The 21,168-nt window shown below is 42.8% G+C and overlaps 1 protein-coding gene across 3 annotated transcripts in view; it reads left to right on the top strand.

The window, feature by feature from the left end:
• The window catches only part of mocs1 (molybdenum cofactor synthesis 1), a 50,585-nt gene that overhangs the window by 27,455 nt on the left and 1,962 nt on the right, over positions 1-21,168 (top strand). For all 3 annotated transcript variants that reach the window (XM_046349918.1, XM_046349917.1, XM_046349919.1), the window contains 4 exons: positions 497-608; positions 1,717-1,829; positions 9,202-9,312; positions 10,629-10,749. In XM_046349918.1, the coding sequence (XP_046205874.1) occupies positions 497-608; positions 1,717-1,829; positions 9,202-9,312; positions 10,629-10,749 (457 nt within the window). The remainder of the gene's footprint in view (positions 1-496; positions 609-1,716; positions 1,830-9,201; positions 9,313-10,628; positions 10,750-21,168) is intronic.

The following is a 21,168-nucleotide window of genomic DNA, read 5'->3' as shown; positions in this document are numbered from 1 at the left end:
GATACTCTTTCCCTATGGAAAGCTTTCCCTCCATAGTGTTTTAATGCATGGTTTGTGTTGGTACTGCAGTCAGTCAAAACAGACAGATTCGTCCAGTTTTGGCAGCTCTCTGGTGGAAGGTTTGTAGCTACTAGCACTGACTTTGCTGATAACTACTTTGTTGTACTTACTATTACTGTGATATGTGGTTGTGTAGCACATGGGGATGCATGAAACTTACTCCTCAGCCTATATTGTCCCCACTAGCTAGCTTTTCACATGGCGCCGACTAGTAGGACGCTTCAGGAGGGCGGTAACGTGTGTTAGCAAGACAGAGGTCCCGAGTTCGCGCCAGGTATGGACCGAATCGGAAGGAAGCTGTACTCGCTACGCTAGCAGCGTGATGTCCTTTACAGTTGTCACCTATCTATCTTAAGTTGAATGCACTAACTCTCACTCTGGATAAGTGTCTGCTAAATTGTTAATGTTGCTCACTGCTGCACACTGCTCTCTACAGGTCAACTGTGTTGTCATGCGGGGCCTCAACGAGGACGAGCTTCTGGACTTTGTGGCCCTGACAGAGAAGAAGCCTCTGGAAGTACGCTTCATTGAGTACATGCCCTTTGACGGTGAGTAGACCTTTCTTAAAGACCATTGCCACCACTGCAGAGCTGTGGTTGAGTGGTAACATTCCCTGTCACGTCAGAGTCCTTCTCTGACGTGACTGGAGACCGGAGTTTCCAACCTCCCCGCTGTTTCTACCACTTGCCCGTCTCCCTCTTTGATTACTGTCTGATTTTAAAGTGTCAAAATACAAAAAATGCACACTGCCAATGTTGCCATTTTACTGCATAGTCCAGCCTCCTTCAGTTAGTTTTTTTTTGTAGACGGAGAACAGTCATCGTCTCAGTATTTTCAATTCCCTTAAATAGACTAATACTTTACTAATATTCCCATCATGATGGATTTTAAATTGCTGTAATTTTTTAAATAATAAGACCCTTATATTCAAATTGTAGACCTCGTTTTACATAGGCTTATGTTTGTATGGGTTCAATGCAGTCTCACTCTTTCAAATCAAACTATTATGAGTAATGTTCCTTACGAATAGGGTAACTAATGAGTTTACAATTCAGTTTTTAGAAATACTGAAGATAAAGTGATAGCACCAGTTTGTGTTAGCTAACCTCCTCGCTCTTGTTTTAAAAATAGATTAGACACGGTGACAGAGGTTAGCATTTAAACCCTCACTTTCCCTTTTAGATACTTTTTAAAAAAGCCCTTCATTTTTTTAATGTAAAATTATGATTTGATTGCAAGCATTTCACTGTGTCGCTAATCAGCGATTACTTCAAGGAAGGCAAGAAAATGAACTGTCATCCAAACAGAGCTTAAGAGGCTTGAATTTGGTCTTCAATAGATATATCATCACTGTTCAGAAACGCATGGTAACCAACAGTGTTTAATGAAGAGTGAGAGTCTCATGACACGTACTATACAAGTTTATCCTCAACTAGACTTGGGTGCAAATAGATTTGGTTTTCTTTAGGTATGCTTGATTTAGCTTGCTCGGCCTCGTTGAACCAATAGAACTGTCCAAAATGTGAAAAACCCAGCCCCCCCTGGTGTGCCGGGAAGCACAATCAAGCGCACAAAGTATTTTGAGAGAAAATAAATAAGATTTTAATCATGGTCTGTCATCCACTCCATTCTGTTGACCTCTGCTGCCTCCTGCAGGTAACAAATGGAACTTCAAGAAGATGGTGAGCTACCAGGAGATGCTGGACCGCATTAGACAGCAGTGGCCCAGTTTGGAACAGCTTCCACTCGGAAAGACGGACACAGCCAAGGTTCCTCTCCCCCCCCCCCCCCCAGCCCACTCAAATTCCAAAAGATAATCTCAAAATTATTAATCTGCCTCATCTCGCACCTGCGACTTGGCTAAATTAAATATTCAATGTGCCGGGTACGCCCAGGAACAAATTATGATGACACGTTATCTATTTCTGCTACATCAGAGATGCAGTGCTTCCCACAGTGTGTGCTGGGTGCATTTATTAATAGTTTAGTTGATGGTAAGTCACATGGTTGTGCAAGCTAAATCAGATGCTAATGAAAATGTCAAGATACAGTGATGCCTGAAAGCAAAGCTGGTCCCTTTTGTAATTATCTTGGTCCCAGATCTGTTTGTACACTTCATTGCTCATTGTCAAGCCAAACAGACTGGCACTCAGGCTAATGATCTCATGTACATGCGAACAGTATTCCCGGATAATACACTGCTCAAAAAAAGAAAGGGAACACTAAAATAACACATCCTAGATCTGAATGAATGAAATATTCTTTACTAAATACTTTTTTCTTTACATAGTTGAATGTGCTGACAACAACTTCACACAAATGATTAATGGAAATCAAATGTATCAACCCATGGAGGTCTGGATTTGGAGTCACACTCAAAATTAAAGTGGAAAACCACACTATAGGCTGATCCAACTTTGATGTAATGCCCTTAAAACAAGTCAAAATGAGGCTCAGTAGTGTGTGAGGCCTCCACGTGCCTGTATGACCTCCCTACAACGCCTGGACATGCTCCTGATGAGGTGGTGGATGGTCTCCTGAGGGATCTCCTCCCAGACCTGGATTAAAACATCCGCCAACTCCTGACAGTCTGTGGTGCAATGTGGCGTTGGTGGATGGAGCGAGACATGATGTCCCAGATGTGCTCAATTGGATTCAGGTCTGGGGAACGGGCGGGCCAGTCCATAGCATCAATGCCTTCCTCTTGCAGGAACTGCTGACACACTCCAGCCACATGAGGTCTTGCATGGTCTTGCATTAGGAGGAACCCAGGGCCAACCGCACTAGCATATGGTCTCACAAGGGGTCTGAGGATCTCATCTCGGTACCTAATGGCAGTCAGGCTACCACTGGCGATCACATGGAGGGCTGTGCGGCCCCCCGAAGAAATGCCGCCCCACACAGGGCGCCAGTGGCGAATTTGCCAATCTTAGTGTTCTCTGGCAAATGCCAAATGTCCTGCACGGTGTTGGGCTGCAAGCACAACCCCCACCTGTGGACGTCGGGCCCTCAGACCACCCTCATGGAGTCTGTTTCTGACCGTTTGAGCAGACACATGCACATTTGTGGCCTGCTGGAGGTCATTCTGCAGTGCTCCTCCTGCTCCTCCTTGCACAAAGGCAGAGGTAGCGGTCCTGCTGCTGGGTTGTTGCCCTCCTACGGCCTCCTCCATGTCTCCTGATGTACTGGCCTGTCTCCTGGTAGCGCCTCCATGCTCTGGACACTACGCTGACAGACACAGCCAACCTTCTTGCCACAGCTCGCATTGATGTGCCATGCTGGATGAGCTGCACTACCTGAGTCCATCTCATGCTACCACTAGAGTGAAAGCACCGCCAGCATTCAAAAGTGACCAAAACATCAGCCAGGAAGCATAGGAACTGAGAAGTGGTCTGTGGTCACCACCTGCAGAACCTCTCCTTTATTGGCCTTTCTAGGGAGTTTTTCCTAGCCACCGTGCTTTTACACCTGCATTGTTTGCTGTTTGGGGTTTTAGGCTGGGTTTCTGTACAGCACTTTGAGATATCAGCTGATGTACGAAGGGCTATATAAATAAATTTGATTTGATTTGATTGGGGGTGTCTTGCTAATTGCCTATAATTTCCACCTGTTGTCTATTCCATTTGCACAACAGCATGTGAAATGTATTGTCAATCAGTGTTGCTTCTTAAGGGGACAGTTTGATTTCACAGAAGTGTGATTGACTTGGAGTTACATTGTGTTGTTTATAAGTGTTCCCTTTATTTTTTTGAGCAGTGTAGTTCATATCCCGGGTTAAGGTCTTATTTGGGAAGAGCTGTTTACATGCACCTTTGATATCCCGCTCACAAGTATCCATCTACTCATGAATAAACAGAATATTCCTAATTTAGGTTAATCTGGGTTAAATGGAATAAAAGCTAAAAATCTAGACACCGACTGAGATGTAGATTAATAGAATATTAACTTGAATATTAATGAACTAAAATATGAATTTAATAAAAATTACTGTAAAATTATAATTTTGTCTAGGAAAGATCAGTGGAGAAATCAAATCAAATGTATTTGTCACATACACATGGTTAGCAGATGTTAATGCGAGTGTAGCTTCTAGCTTCTAGCTTGTGCTTCTAGTTCCCGACAATGCATTAATAACCAACGAGTAATCTAACCTAACAATTCCAAAACTCCTACCTTATACACACAAGTGTAAAGGGATAAAGAATATGTACATAAAGATATATGAATGAGTGATGGTACAGAATGGCATAGGCAAGATGCAGTAGATGGTGTCGAGTATAGTATATACATATGAGATGAGTAATGTAGGGTATGTAAACAAAGTGGCATAGTTTAAAGTGGCTAGTGATGCATGTATTACAAAAAGATGCAGTAGATGATAGAGTACAGTATATACATATACATATGAGATGAGTAATGTATGGTATGTAAACATTATATTAAGTGGCTAGTGATATATTTTTACATCAATTCCCATTATTAAAGTGGCTGGAGTTGAGTCAGTGTGTTGGCAGCAGCCACTCAATGTTAATGGTAGCTGTTTAACCTCTTGAAGCTAGGGGGCCGTATTTTTATGTTTGGAAAAATAACGTTCCCAAAGTAAACAGCCTATTCCTCAGGACCAGATGCTAGAATATGCATATAATTGACCGCTTAGGGTAGAAAACACTCTAAAGTTTCCAAAACTGTCAAAATATTGTCTGTGAGTATAACAGAATTGATATTGCAGGTGAAACCCTGAGAAACATCAAACCAGGAAGTGGCTTCTATTTTGAAAACCTCCATGTTCCATAGCCTCCCATTGCTCCATATAAAGGGATATCAACCAGATTACATTTCCTATCGTTTCCTCAAGGTGTCAACAGTCTTCAGACATAGTTTCAGGCTTTTATTTTGAAGAATGAGCGTGAACGACCACATGGTTTAAGTGGATAGGTGGGGGCTCAGAGTGAATTGTGCGCAAAAGAGAAAGGCGGCCATTGTTACTCCCAGTCCTAGTGAAAAGCTAACTGTCCCGGTTGATATATTATCGAATAGATATTTGAAAAACACCCTGAGGATTGATTATAAAAAAACATCTGACATGTTTCTGTGGACATTATGGATATAATTTGGAATTTTTGTCTGCGTTGTCATGACTGCTCTTTACGATGAATTCCAGGGCATAACGCACCAAACTGAGGTATTTGGATATAAAAATATCTTTATGGAACATAACATATGGAACATAAATACCTGATGCTGAGTGTACTTATTGTTTTGTCGAGCGATTGATAAACTTACACAAACGCTTGTATTGCTTTCCTTGAGATAGAAGCTGTTTTTCAGTCTCTCTGTCCCTGCTTTAATGCACCTGTACTGACTTCGCCTTCTGGATGATAGCGGGGTGAATAGGCAGTGGCTTGGGTGGTTGTTGTCCTTGATCTTTATGGCTTTCCTGTGACATCGGGTGGTGTAGGTGATCTGGAGGGCAGGTCATTTGCCCCCGGTGATGCGTTGTGCAGACCTCACTACCCTCTGGAGAGCCTTACGGTTGTGGGCGGAGCAGTTGTTGTACCAGCCTGACAGGATGCTCTCGATTGTGCATCTGTAGAAGTTTGTGAGTGCTTTTGGAGACGAGACTAATTTCTTCAGCCTCCTGAGGTTGAAGAGGCTCTGCTGCGCCTTCTTCACGACGCTGTCTGTGTGGGTGGACCAATTCAGTTTGTCCGTGATGTGTACGCCGAGGAACTTAACTTACTACCCTCTCCACTACTGTCCCATCGATGTGGATAGGGGGGTGCTCCCTCTGCTGTTTCCTGAAGTCCACAATCATCTCCTTTGTTTTGTTGACGTAGAGTGTGAGGTTATTTTCCTGACACCACACTCCGAGGGCCCTCACCTCCTCCCTGTAGGCAGTCTCATCGTTGTTGGTAATCAAGCCTACCACTGTAGTGTCGTCCGCAAACTTGATGATTGAGTTGGAGGCGTGCATGGCCACATAGTCGTGGGTGAACAGGGAGTACAGGAGAGGGCTCAGAACGCACCCTTGTGGGGCCACAGTGTTGAGGATCAGCGGGGTGGAGATGTTGTTAACTACCCTCACCACCTGGGCGCGGCCCGTCAGGATGACGAGTTTGGAGTGTACTATGGTGTTAAATGCTGAGCTGTAGTCGATGAACAGCATTCTCACATAGGTATTCCTCTTGTCCAGATTGCATCGTCTGTGGACCTATTTGGGTGGTAAGCAAATTGGAGTGGGTCTAGGGTGTCAGGTAGGCTGGAGGTGATATGGTCCTTGACTAGTCTCTCAAAGCACCTCATGATGACGGAAGTGGGTGCTACGGGGTAGTCGTTTATCTCAGTTACCTTATCTTTCTTGGGAACAGGGACAATGGTGGCCCTCTTGAAGCATGGGATAAGGATTGATTGAATATGTCCGTAAACACACCAGCCAGCTGGTCTGCGCATGCTCTGAGGGCACGGCTGGGGATGCTGTCTGGGCCTGCAGCCTTGCGACGGTTAACACGTTTAAATGTTTTACTCACGTCGGATGTAGTGACGGAGAGTCCTCAGGTTTTGGTTGCGGGCCGTGTCAGTGGCACTGTATTGTCCTCAAAGCGGGCAAAAAAGTTATTTAGTCTGCCTGGGAGCAAGACATCCTGGTCCGAGACAGGGCTGGTTTTCTTTTTGTAATCCGTGATTGACTGTAGACCCTGCCACATACCTCTTGTGTCTGAGCCGTTGAATTGTGACTCTACTTTGTCTCTATACTGACGCTTAGCTTGTTTGATTGCCTTGCGGAGGGAATAGCTACACTGTTTGTATTCGGTCATGTTTCCGGTCACCTTTCCCTGGTTAAAAGCATCAATCCACGGTTTCTGGTTTGGCAATGTTTTAATCGTTGCTATGGGAACGACATTGTCAATGCACTTTCTAATGAACTCGCTCACCGAATCAGCGTATTGGTCAATGTTGTTGTTGGAAGCAATGCGGAACATATCCCAGTCCACGTGACCGAAGCAGTCTTGAAGCGTGCAATCAGATTGGTTGGACCAGCGTAGAACAGACCTGAGTGCGGGAGCTTCTTGTTTTAGTTGCTATCTGTAGGCAGGGAGCAACAAAATGGAGTCGTGGTCAGCTTTTCCGAAAGGAAGGCGGGGGAGGGCCTTATATGCGTCGCAGAAGTTAGAATTGCAATGATCCAAGGTTTTGCCAGCCCTGTTTGCGCAATCGATATGCTGATACAATTTATGGAGTCTTGTTTTCAGATTAGCCTTGTTAAAATCCCCAGCTACAATGAATGCAGCCTCAGGATATGTGGTTTCCAGTTTGCAAAGAATCAAATAAAGTTCGTTCAGGGCCATCTATGTGTCTGCTTGGGGGGGGGGGATATATACGGCTGTGATTATAATCAAAGAGAATTCCTTTGGTAGATAATGCGGTCGATATTTGATTTTGAGGAATTCTAAATCAGGTGAACAGAAAGACTTGAGTTCCTGTATGTTGTTGTAATCACACCAGGTCTTGTTAATCATAATGCATACTCCCCCGCCCCTCTTCTTACCAGAAAGATGTTTGTTTCTGTCGGCGCGATGCGTGAATAAACCAGCTGGCTGCACCGATTCCGTTAGCGTCTATCGAGTGAGCCATTTTTCCGTGAAGCAAAGGACGTTACAGTCTGATGTCCCTCTGGAATGCTACCCTTGCTCGGATTTCATCAACCTTGTTTTTAAGAGATTGGACATTGGCGTGTGGTGCGCGATGTGCCCGTCTCCGGAGCCTGACCAGAAGACCGCTTCGTTTCCCTCTTTTACGACGTCATTATTTTGGGTCGCAGGCTGGGATCCATTCCATTGTCCTGGGTGGAAGGCAGAACACAGGATCCGCTTTGGGAAAGTCATATTCCTGGTCGTACTGATGTTGAGTTGATGTCGCTCTTATATTCAGTAGTCCTTCCCGACTGTATTTAATGAAACCTAAGATTACCTGGGGTACCAATGTAAGAAATAACACGTAAAAAAACAAAATACTGCATAGTTTCCTAGGAACGTGAAGCGAGGCGGCCATCTCTGTTGGCTACAGGAAGTAGCATGTTATCTCTTAAATGTGAATGCGTGGTTAGGGGATCGCGTGTGACATGCTATGCTGCACTTACATGCAAGCAGTCTTATCAGAAACATGTTTCATCAGGTCAAATTTATGGCATTTTGCACAGGGACAATCTTTGCACTGTTTTGCAGTCATTGCGTTTTCTCTTTGATCCCTAAATGTCCTCACTCTGAGAGAGTAGCTGAATTGGAACTGACAAATGTACATTCATTCTATTGATTTAAGACATTAGTCTGATGAGCACTGCTTTATTTCGTCTTTTAGGGCAGAAGCTGCATCTAACTATAGACAAGTTGATGAGCAAATGGTCTACCAAATGTCGGAAATTATGACCATAAACATATCTAAATTAGGGGTCAAAGGAGACTAAGCCGATACAGTCCGGTATAGAGTCTCGGCAAAATAAATTATGCAATTATTATGGTGGATTGAATGTGCGCAGACATCCTACTTTAAGTAATTTGTTTAACAACTTAGAATAAAACAATCACACAACACCCATGATACTATGCTAAACTAAGCCTGCGCAGACCGCAAAAAAACAACAGTAAATGGGTATCCCGTCTAAGATAAGCATATCGCAGGCGTCTTATCTGGGTTTATAACCTGGATAGAAGCTTATTTGGGTTATTGTAAACGGGATATGATGTTTGTCAACTTAAAAACAGAATACTCGAGTATCCCGAATAATAACGGGATATTGGTGCGCATGTAAACGTGGTCAGTGTCTGTTCCAAATGACCTTAGTATAACAATCACATATCCTTTCCTGAACAAATGTGCTATATAAAAACTTAAAGAACAGAAATTCATAGTCCTTACATATTTTTATTTATTATCCAAAGGATAGGCGCAGATGCGCAGGGAGACAGAGTAAAGCGATGAGGAATGCTTAAGGATCATACGAGGATCGAATGTATGGGGTTACGTAGATGAGGGCGTTACCACACTACCAACTTGCGCTGTAAAACCAGACAGTTCGACAGAAAGCAGGCTGGGACTAAGATGACCTTTTAACCATGTTCTTACGATCTGTTCTCTGCTCCTTAGACATTTAAGGTGCCAGGCTTTCAGGGCCAGGTGGGCTTCATCACCTCCATGTCGGATCAATTCTGTGGCTCCTGCAACCGACTACGCATCACGGCAGACGGCAACCTCAAGGTGAACAGCCATGTGCGCATGTAGACGGTGAAGGGGTGACTGTGGAGGTGTGTGGATGTTTGTGTACGTACATAATCGCACACACACGCAGACAGACACAGTCACCCGTGTGTGATTACGTACATCAGGGTTCCCCAAGTCTTGGGCCGAATTTTGCCTGTGTGGTTTTATTTGTCACCCCAAGTTTTCTGAGCAAATTGTTTTTTTTTGTATACACTACCATTCAAAGGTTTGAGGTCACTTGGAAATGTCCTAGTTTTTGAAAGAAAAGCACATTTTATGACCATTAAAATAACAGCAAATTGATCAGAAATACAATGCAGACATTGTTAATGTTGTAAATTACTATTGTAGCTGGAAACGGCAAATTCTTGATGGAATATCTACATAGGCATACAGAAACCCATTATCAGCAACCATCACTCCTGTGTTCCAATGACACGTTGTTTGCTAATCCAAGTTTATAATTTTAAAAGGCTAATTGATCATTAAAAAACCCTTGAAGTTATGTTAGCACAGCTGAAAATTGTTGGTCTGATTAAAGAAGCAATAAAACTGGCCTTCTTTAGACTAGTTGAGTATCTGGAGCATCAGCATTTGTGGGTTCGATTACAGACTCAAAGTGGCCAAAACACTTTCTTCTGAAACACGTCAGTCTATTCTTGTTCTGAGAAATTAAGGCTATTCCATGCGAGAAATTGGCAAGCAACTGAAGATTTCGTACAACGCTGTGTACTACTCCCTTCACAGAAAAGTGCAAACTGGCTCTAACCAGAATAGAAAGAGCGAGAGGCCCCGGTGGACAAGTACATAGTGTCCAGTTTGAGAAACCGATGCCTCACAAGTCCTCAACTGGCAGCTTCTAGGCAGAGTTGTAAAGAAAAATCTTAAGATAGGCAAAATTTTTAAAAAGAACAGACACTGGACAGTGGAACTCTGCCTAGAAGAGCAGCATCCCGGAGTCGCCTCGTCACTCTAGACTTTGAGACTGGTGTTTTGTGGGTACTATTTCATGAAGCTGCCAGTTGAGGACTTGTGAGGCCTCTGTTTCACAAACTAGGAGTGCACTGGGGTCTCCCACTCTTTCTATTCTGGTTAGAGCCAGTTTGCACTGTTCTTTGACCCCAAACTTTTGAAGGCTTCTTAGGGTCAATTTGCAGTCTTAAAAATAGATTTTTGTATTATGTTATTGGCCCGCGGCTGAATCTAGTTGATCCCTGATGTACTTGCATCAGTTGTGTGTTAGTTACTCGTCCTTTGTTCTGTCCCCAGTGTGTGTATGTGTGTGTTAGTGACTCCCTCTTTCCCGTCCCTAGGTGTGTCTGTTTGGGAATACGGAGGTGTCCCTGAGAGACGTTCTGCGCTCTGGAGCTTCTGACCAGAAGCTGCTGGATATCATTGGCGCCGCCGTAGGCAGGAAGAAGAAACAACATGCAGGTAGTAAGAGCACTTTACCTTGGGTATATTCATTAGTGCACACCGTAGCAAAACATTTTGCAATGGAATACTTTTTTGTCAACAAAAAGGAGTGTTTCTTATTGGACAAGTCCCTCCCCATTTAATTCTTAGTGAATAATAATTAGGTGAATGCTTAAATATTTCCTTATATTTATTGATTGGTATATGCATTTGTTTTATTTGATATATTTTTAAAAATGCATATCCCACTCCAACTGAGACACCCTCAGAGAGCGAAACCCCACCTCTTTAAGGAATACCTAGGATAGGATAAGTAATCCCTCTCACCCCACCCCCCCTAAGTTTTAGATGCACTATTGTTAAGTGACTGTCCCACTGGATGTCATAAGGTGAATGCACCAATTTGTAAGTCGCTCTGGATAAGAGCGTCTGCTAAATGACTTAAATGTAAATGCAAAAGAGCGGGGTCACGTCCAGGGTCTGCCAATGTCAATGCCGCAATTAAGGTTAAGTGCCTTGCTCAAGGTGCACGTCAACAGATTTTTCACCTTGTCGGCTCGGGGATTGTAACTAGCGATGTTTCAGTTACTGGCCCACTGCTCTAACCGCTAGACTATCTGCTGCCCCAGGTTTATTACTACTCTGTTTAATTAGAACCTAACCGTGCATTATCAGAGTTAAAACTAACAAGACAACTAAGCAAAGCTCAAACCAAGTTTATTCACCCAATGTGTCAAACATCTGAAAGGACAAAGCACCAGTATTTTTACCCCCTGTTACAGTCTCTTCCTTTTCTCTAAACACTACATCTTTGTTGCTTGTCAAGAAGTTAAGTGATGTGAGGAATGAACTGTTCCTTCTCCCTTCATGTTACCTGATCTGACCTCGGCCCCCATTCCACACTTATCCACCCTCATCAGTGACCGCAACCATGTGATTGCCTTTTCCCTTACTTATTAACATTCCCCTGGCTCTTATCCAACCTCACCATATACATTCCTCCTACATATAACCATTAACTTCTGGTGGAGCAAGTATTTCAAATTACAACCCAACAGTTCCTCCTATTTGAATAGTAATTCCCATACTGTTCAACATCATAAACTTTGAAATTATTTGTAAATAAACAAAAAGATGAACAAAAAAATAAAACATTAACATTCAGTTAATATATTTACACCACTGAGACTTATGGCCTCTGATCTATATTTACACTATGTACACTCTTATTTCCCCTTTTCTTCGGACAACTGATAATGACATTTCAGCTGAAGTTTTAACTTTCCTCCTGGTTTCTAAGAGAGTGATAGCACAAGACTTTAAAAGCAAAAAGAAACATACAACATAACAAGTATTAATAATGTGCTAAGCTATGCATAATTATATATGCAAAGACAAACCAAAGTTTGATGATTCCCATTATCTCTTCGCCTGACTCTGGCTTTGGAATAATTTTATGCTGGGTTCCACAAAAATGAAGGCCCTAAAAAGATCACTTTCACCAAGTCTTTGCCCTGTCCGGCAACAGGTTCCAAGAGGTGTTCCCATGCCATGTCATTTTCACTCCGCTCCCAAACTCCTCCTTCCTCATTGGCCACCCGATTGGCGTATTGCTGCAGAATGGTATGGTAGCCATGCTGTTAAGTGTGCCTTGAATTTTAAATAAATCAGTAACAGTGTTACCAGCAAAGCACCCCCACACCATCACACCTCCATGCTTCAAGGTGGGAACCACATGTGAAGATCATCCTTTCTTGGCCCAAGCAAGTCTCATCTTATTGGTTTCCTTTTGTAGTGGTTTTTGTTGTTGCAGAAATTCGACCCTGAAGGCCTGATTCACAGTCTCCTCTGAACAGTGGATGTCTGTTACTTGATCTCTGAAGCATTTATTTGGGCTGCAATTTCTGAGGCTGGTAACTAATGAATATATCCTCTGCAGCAGAGGTAACTCTGGGTCTTCCTTTCCTGTGGAGGTCCTTATGACAGCCAGTATCATCATAGCGCTTGATGGTTTTTGCTACTGGACTTAAAGAAACATTCAAAGTTCTTGAAGGTAATGATGTAATGTTATTTCTCTGCTTATTTGAGCTGTTCTTGACATATGGACTTGGTCTTTTACCAAATAGGGCTACCTTCTGTATATTACCCCTACCTTGTTACAACACAACTGATTGGCTCAAACTAAGTCTAAGGATTTCAAATGACTGTGACTACAGATGTCATAGATGTCGATCTGGTGAGTATGCAGGCCATGGAAGAACTGGGACATATTCAGCTTTCAAGAATTGTGTACAGATCCTTGCGAAATCTTTCAGTTCTTGACATTTTCTGGGATTGACTGACCTTCATGTCTTAATAATGATGGACTGTCGTTTCTCTTTGCTAATATGATCTGTTCTTACCATAATATGGACTTGGTATTTTACCAAATAGGGCCATTTTCTGTATACCACCCCTACCTTGTCACAACTGATTGGCTCAAACACATTAAGAAGGAAAGAAATTCCACAAATGAACTTTTAACAAGGCAACTGTTAATTGAAATTTATTCCAGATGACTACCTCATGAAGCTAGTTGGGAGAATGCCAAGAGTGTCATCAAGGCAAAGGGTGGCTACTTTGAAGAATCTCAAATATAACATTTATTTTGTTGGTTACTACATATGTGTTATTTCATAGTTTTGATGTCTTCACTAATATTCTACGATGTAGAAAATAGACAAAATAATGAGGTAGGTGTGTCCAAACTTTTGACTGGTATTATACGTTTCAACATCATTGCCCTCAGAAGATGATATCCCAACAATGCTACCAAGGGTAACCCCTACTGCTACTAACACTGCGTACTTCAAAATACTCCTCATTTGCGCTATAGTCCAATTCCATGCTGTTACTATAGCATCTTTCAGCACTACTACCGCTCCTTCAGCCACTGTCCCTACAGCGACTGCTGTGAGAATATCTATTGCATTGAATCTGTCTCCTGCTCTTTCTTCTATTGCCTTTGTGGTAAACTGATAGATCTAGGACTGAATCTTTCAGGTTCTCCCTACCTCAAACTTTTACAGATGCACAATTGAGAGCATCCTGATGGGCTGTATCACCGCCTGGTACGGCAACTGCACCGCCCTCAACCACTGGTTTCTCCAAAGGGTGGTGCGGTCTGTCCAGCGCATCACCGGGGGCAAACTGCGTGACCTACAGCATCCTATGTCACAGGAAGGCCAAATAGATCATCAAGGACATCAACCACCCAAGCCACGTCCTGTTCACCCCAACCCTTTGTGAACACCCTCATTACAGTGTAACCTTCGGGTCCCAACGGTTGATAAGCAGCCACCTTCTAACACTTTCCGTTTACCGTCACTCAGTACCAATCTTCTGGGAGATATGTCAAGTGTTAGCTGGCTGTTATGAATGGGGGAGATATTAGTAGCGTTGGAAGACTGGCCAACCTTACAAAACTCTGAGTCACATGTTTCTTAATCACACTCTGCAAGAGATGTGATGCTATTATTACAGCAAACTTCCCCTTCGGTGATGTGGCCTCCTGTATACAGGGATCTGTGGATTTTCTTTTAAGCTTTGTACCTTCTTTGACGAACCCCTCATTGAAAGTTGACAATAGTGTCTGAAATGACAACACTATCTCTGCCACTCACCATGATCTGGGTATGTGTGACATTCAGTTTGACTTCATAGTAGTCTCTATATTGTGCACAGTTAGCTGTCCTTCCTCTACTATGAGCTATCCCCTGTAACAATATACATAGAGAAGTGGTATCGTTCCCCAGAGACTCTTACCCACTTCCTTAATTTATTAGCCACACAAATATCCGGCCGTCATATGAAATTCTGCTTTCCCAATTCCCTGTAAGGTTAAACCTTTGGTTTTTGAGACTCCAAAGAATACACTGATGTCCATCCTGCCAGACTCTGCAGCTTACACCCTTATGCAAACATTCTGTCTCAAACACATACACCTTGCTTCCGGCCACAAATACATTTGCACATTAATCATTAATCATTCCATCTAACCCATAACACGTTAGTTACTACTGCTTCTCTACTTTTATATAATTATAAACATACTAAAACATTCAAGTCAAGTTCCAACAGTCCCTCTGGATCAATGATCATTCTGATGTTCCCACGACACTTAGAAAACATATTGACTTGAACATTAATTTTTGAACATAATTTCACACCACCCTTAATGCCAATGAGACTAGGGAAAGAACCTTCCATCCGTTCTGTTTTATGCCAATGGGATGCTAGTTTCCTTCATTCTCGGCTGTCAAAGCAAGACAGACTATGAGCCTTGCACGTAATTAATTGTACTGTGTCACCATATGTATTGATGCACTTTATGATTGTGATAACATGGTAAAACTAAACCCCTACTATCAAGTACATCATGGTTAGCTCAAGCTATCTAGTGGGTTCTCTAACCACCCTCTCAGTGGTCACTAAAAGATGAGGTTTGAAGGAAGGAAAACACTCCCTAGACTCAATCAATTTGAGCAGTGCACCATCCCTTCACTTTGTGCTCTCCTCCTTTTGCTCCTTTCCAAACCATAATTTAAACATTTGATAAATTATCCAACCCAAATTTAAAAAGACTAAACTTGAAGCACTAAGGACTGTCAATCACTCAAATTCAAGACCTCCAACTTCACACACTACACTGTCGGAATTTACATTTACAAACAGGGAACACATACAGGCATGTTAACAACAGATCGGTATCTCAATGCACCTGAATTTCCCAGTATGTAGACCTCCAAAATCAACCTGATAGCCCAAATAAACAGTTTAGAGCAGCAGTAACCAACCTTTTCGAGATCACTTTCACAGTCAAAAAGCAAGCTGAGACTACTGCTCAGTTGTTTTTGTTTACATTAACCTCACACAAACAGTTTTGTAAGAATGAGGTTTGGGCAGTAGGCCTAGTACATTATCGCATATTGGCTATATGACTGGCCTGCTAATATTGCTAATCAGACCATATTATATTTCAAAACTCGTGCTTTGATAACAAAATAGATAAGTTGGTTTAGCACTTGAGGCACTGTGGAGCATGAATTAAAAATAATTAGCTTTTATATTTAACTGGACTGATGGTACCTGCATCTGATGGTCAATGAGATCAAATCACGATGTCAGTGATCTTCAGGTCGAAAAGTCGGAGCCCTGGAAAGATGCCCGAGTTTCCAACTTGGAATTCCGAGTTCAAAGCTTTTTTTTTTTTTTTTTTCCCCCAACCTCCTCTCACGGTCCCTGCTCTCTCCTTCCTTTCCTCCAGTGAGACTGACCAGAGAGAGGGGACACTGTCTTTCACCTAATGGCAAAACTCAAGTCGCACCACATCTGCCTCATGCAAAAATTCATGTTGTTCCTATGACCGGAGAAAGTTAAACATTCCTGAATATTAAAATCGATAATAATAATAAAATGCATGGCTATCAATACTTGGCTACTCATTCATTGCAGCTGCAACCCGAGCGGAACTATGGAGAAGCGGGTTTTGTAATAGTGTTCAATAAAAATAGTGACCGTGCTGAATATGAACTTAAACATGAACTCGCTCATAAAAACAGCAGCTCTTTGCTGTATTCGTTGAGTCTCTCTGTGGTCATGGTTTTAAAAGTAATTACATCTTACATAGGCTAGTATTCTATTAAACTTGGCTGTGGCCAGGGTCGTGGAACTTGGCTGTAGCCACGGTGATTTGAGCTATCCGATTGTGCAGCGCATTAAGTGCACTCGATTTAGTCACAGATTTGCAGCTCCGCCGGGAAGGCGGAGTTTGTGTCATGGGGACACTTTGCTACCCGGTGTGCAAGACTGTTGAATCAAGTGCACCTATCGGCAACAGCTCAACACGATTTTAAAAAATGGAGCGCCATCCTTTATTGTTTGTTGGCTTTGCTACATAAATATTTGGTGATCGACTAGGAGTGCCTTGATCGACCGGTTGGCGGCCACTGGTTTAGAGCAACCCTAAATCAATTTCCCTTTCATTCCCAGCACACTTCTTCTGGCGTATCTTCATTTTCTTCTTCAAATAGCATTACAGTACGTATTCAGTACAGTACGTTTCATGCATATCACAGTTGATGGCCATTGATAATGTCCTGATTTCAATAATCAATTTTTCCCAAGCAAATTAATCTTGCACCTGAGCAGTACCACCATTCTGTACAGTCCATCCTGTCTGGTCCTTTTTACCACCAGTACACCAGCAGCATGAGAGGTTTGGACGTGATCTCTCTCCATGCTCACTCCACATACTCGGTCTCAGGCTGCACTTCTGCCGCTCGCACACAGGTTGCTGGCTCGGACTCAGGTCTCAGCAGTAGTGGTGCAGAACAGGGCTGTAGTGAACACCATTTCTTCAGCCATTTGGGGAGGGGGTGAAGCTCACACTGTTCTCGTCATATTATTCCTTCCATGCATATAGACCATCAGTAGTCACTATCGCCATAACTTCGAGAGATCAGACCAAAACAACAGTTTGAGGCTTTTCTGATTCAGAAAATCCCAAACTATTTACCATGTGACAAATTATTAGCTAATACAACATTCCTAAGACTAATGTCAAAGAGCATACCGACACACTGTTGAAACCATTTTCCAAATTGACTTATTCTCCCTAAACATACTGGCGACCTCACAACAGAGTTACCGGGTCAGGGAGTTAGAGAGCTAACCCTTAGGGAGAAATCCCGACCATACAGCAGACCAATCTAGTGAGATTTGTATCACGACAAAAACAAGATCCAAAAAAATAACAGCTACACACTTCTTCACAATATACTTCAATCTCATCCAATGTGTCTCCTTTCTAGTGAGGTTGATCAGGCCCCACCAAAAAGTCAGGACAAAGGTCGTTCAACCCCATTTTAAGTATTTTCTTTCCCTGTACTTCAGAAACCATTTAAAAACATTTCCATCATTCTGCATACCCAATATACAATTCAGAAGACTGATTGTTTTCTTCTTAAGGTTTGAATCCGACATCTTCGTGTCGAACATGATGGAAGCATCATGTTGGTTTGGCAATGCCACTGTCAGCCGGAGAAACATGCTGAGAAGGATTATTACCACAGCAAGCAAGGTACTTGGAGTCAAACAGACAGGCCTGGATGAGATCTTTAAGGTCAGGGCCCTCCGTCAGGCTCACAAAATAATTTTAGACCCAAGTCACCCCCTGTACCTGGACTTTGAATTACTCCCCTTTGGGCGCAGGTATAGGGCACCCCTCAGCAGGAAAAATAGAACGAGACAATCATTTGTGCCAAGAGAGTGAGATAATGACACCCCATACTCTCCTGGAAGAGAAAGTGTACATTTCCTTAGCATTCACTATGCTAATCTTAATCAGCAACCCAAAAGGTTTAATTACAAACAAACATGATAATGAGAAGTCCACTGTCCTCCCTCCACTCATTGAATTGTTTGTTTTAATCCAACCCATCGTTTACGTGCCTTTTATTTAGCATGTACTACGCTTGGACATCAACATTTATCTCGCCACCAATTTTAACGATTTACTCCCGTATATGACTGGTTTCTCTTTTCCCCATGACTGGTCTCTCCAAGGTTTTCTTCATTTGCAAGGAGTTTTTGGCCTTGTCATTTTAAATTAGTTAACTTTTTCAATCCATTCCCTTGGCATTTCGCATAGATTCTTCCAACCCCAAAATTGGTTCCACACACGTCACCATGTCACATTTTCCAGGTATTGTTACTGGTCGGCTGGTCAGAGACATGGGTAGTAGCTGTATCGCTTTCGATTCTGCCTGTTACCTTGCTGAATGTAACACCCTGTCGTACATTTTGGCAATTTCTTATCGTAAGGAATTAGTGATTACTGTTTCATCCCAGTGAGAATGTTGGTCCACTACTCCTGCAATAGCCATTTTGATAACATGTTTCAAATCAAATGTTATTTGTCACATGCTCCAAATACAACAGTATATTGGAATGCATTATTTGTCTCCAGTACTTGAAAACATGAATAACTGTACATACATAGATACATTGCCTTGCAAAAGTATTCATTCCCCTTGGTGTTTTTCCTATTTTGTTGCATTACAACCTGTGGATTTTTATTTGGATTTCATGTAATCGACATACACAAAATTGGTGAAGTGAAACGGGGAAAAAAACGGAAAAGTAGTGCGTGCATGTATAAACTCTGGTTGGCTAGGGTGACGGCATCCTCATGGGGGGCCTCTCCATGGCCTCGATCTGTTGGACAAGCATTGTGATATGATGTTTATGATATGACATAAATAGCAGCAAATGTATACAAGCAATAGCAGAAAATGGCACATGCGCTATACTGTACACTGGCAGCTAATAGTGGTAGGCGACCTCAACACACATACAATAGCTGAGGAACGGCTAGGCCCTAAAAATTGTCAAAGATTCCAGCCACCCTAGTCATAGACTGTTCTCTCAGCTACCAGACGGCAAGCGGTACCGGAGTCCTAAGTCTAGGTCCAAGTCATAAAACTGTTTCATGAACTGAAATAAAAGATCCTAGAAATGTTTCACACGCACAAAAGGCTTATTTCTCTCAGAATTTGTTTTCATCCCTGTTAGTTTCTCCTTTGCCAAGATAATCCATCCACCTGACAGGTGTGGCATATCAAGAAGATTATTACACAGCATGATCATTACACATGTGCGCCATGTGCTGTGGACAATAAAGGCCACTCTAAAATATGAAGTTTTGTCACAACACAATGCCATAGATGTTTGAGGGAGTTGGCATGCTGACTACAGGAATGTCCACTAGAGCTGTTGCCAAATAATGTAATGTTAGTAGAGAAATTAAGGTTGTTTTAGAGAATGTGGCAGTAGGTCTAACCGGCCTCCCAACCGCACGCCACTGTAACCACACCAGCTCAGGACCTCCACATCCAGCTTCTTCACCTGCGAGATCGTTTGAGACCAGCCACCCCTACAGAATAATTTCTGCACAAACTGTCCGAAACCATTTCAGGGAAGCTCATCTGCATGCTTGTGGTCCCCACCTGGGTCTTGACCTGACTGCAGTTTGGCGTCGTATCCGACTTCAGTGGGCAAATGCTCACGATGTCCACTAGCACGCTGAATAAGTGTGCTTTTCAACTGTACCGGACAGATGGCAGACAGCATGTATGGCATCGCATGGGCGAGTGATTTGCTGATGTCAATGTTGTGAGCAGAGTGCCCCGTGGTGGGGTTATGGTATAGGCAGGCATAAGCTACGGACAACAAACACGATTGTATTTTATTGAGGTCGATTTGAATGCATAGAGATACCGTGACGAGATCCTGAGGCCCATTGCTGTGCCATTCATCCACCACCATCATTATGTTTGAGCATGATGGCCCCATTTCGCAAGGATCTGTACACAATTCTTGAAAGCTGAATATGTCCCAGTTCTTCCATGGCCTGCATACTCACCAGATCGACATCTATGACATCTGTAGTCACAGTCATTTGAAATCCTTAGACTTAGTTTGAGCCAATCAGTTGTGTTGTAACAAGGTAGGGGTAATATACAGAAGGTAGCCCTATTTGGTAAAAGACCAAGTCCATATGTCAAGAACAGCTCAAATAAGCAGAGAAATAACATTACATCATTACCTTCAAGAACTTTGAATGTTTCTTTAAGTGCAGTAGCAAAAACCATCAAGCTCTATGATGAAACTGGCTGTCATGAGGACTGCAACAGGAAAGGAAGACCCAGAGTTACCTCTGCTGCAGAGGATAAGTTCATTACTTACCAGCCTCACAAATTGCAGCCCAAATAAAAGCTCCAGAGTTCAAGTAACAGATATCTCAACATCAACTGTTCAGAGGATACAGGTCTTCGTGAATCAGGCCTTCGTGGTCGAAGTGCTGCAAAGAAACCACTACTAAAGCGAAGAAACCCAGACAATGGACATTAGACCGGTGAAAATCTGTCCTTTTGGTCTGATGAGTCCAAATTTGAGATTATTGGTTCCAACCGCCATGTCCTTTTTGAGTTGGTGAATGGAGGATCGCATGTGTGATTCCCACTGTGAAGCATGGAGGAGGTGGTGTGGGGGTGCTTTGCTGGTGACCCTCAGTGATTTATTTAAAATTCGAGGCACACTTAACCAACATGTCTACCTCCCAGCATTCTGCAGCGATACGCCGTCCCATCTGGTTTGCGCTTAGTGGGACAAACAGGACAATGACCCAACACACCACCAGGCTTTGTAAGGGCTATTTGACCAAGGATGGTGATAGTCCTGCAACAAATTACCTGGCCTCCACAATCACCCAACCTCAACCAAATTGAGATGGTTTGGGATGGGTTGGACCACAGAGTGAAGGAAAAGCAGGAAATAAATGCTTAGCATATGTGGGAACTCCTTCAAGACTGTTGGAAAAGCATTCCAGGTGAAGCT

Source organism: Oncorhynchus gorbuscha, linkage group LG05, assembly GCF_021184085.1.
Source record: "Oncorhynchus gorbuscha isolate QuinsamMale2020 ecotype Even-year linkage group LG05, OgorEven_v1.0, whole genome shotgun sequence".
NCBI classification, from domain to species: Eukaryota; Metazoa; Chordata; class Actinopteri; order Salmoniformes; family Salmonidae; genus Oncorhynchus; species Oncorhynchus gorbuscha.
The sequence above is the reverse complement of the archived record's forward strand: the minus strand, read 5'-3'. Positions and strand labels throughout refer to the sequence as shown.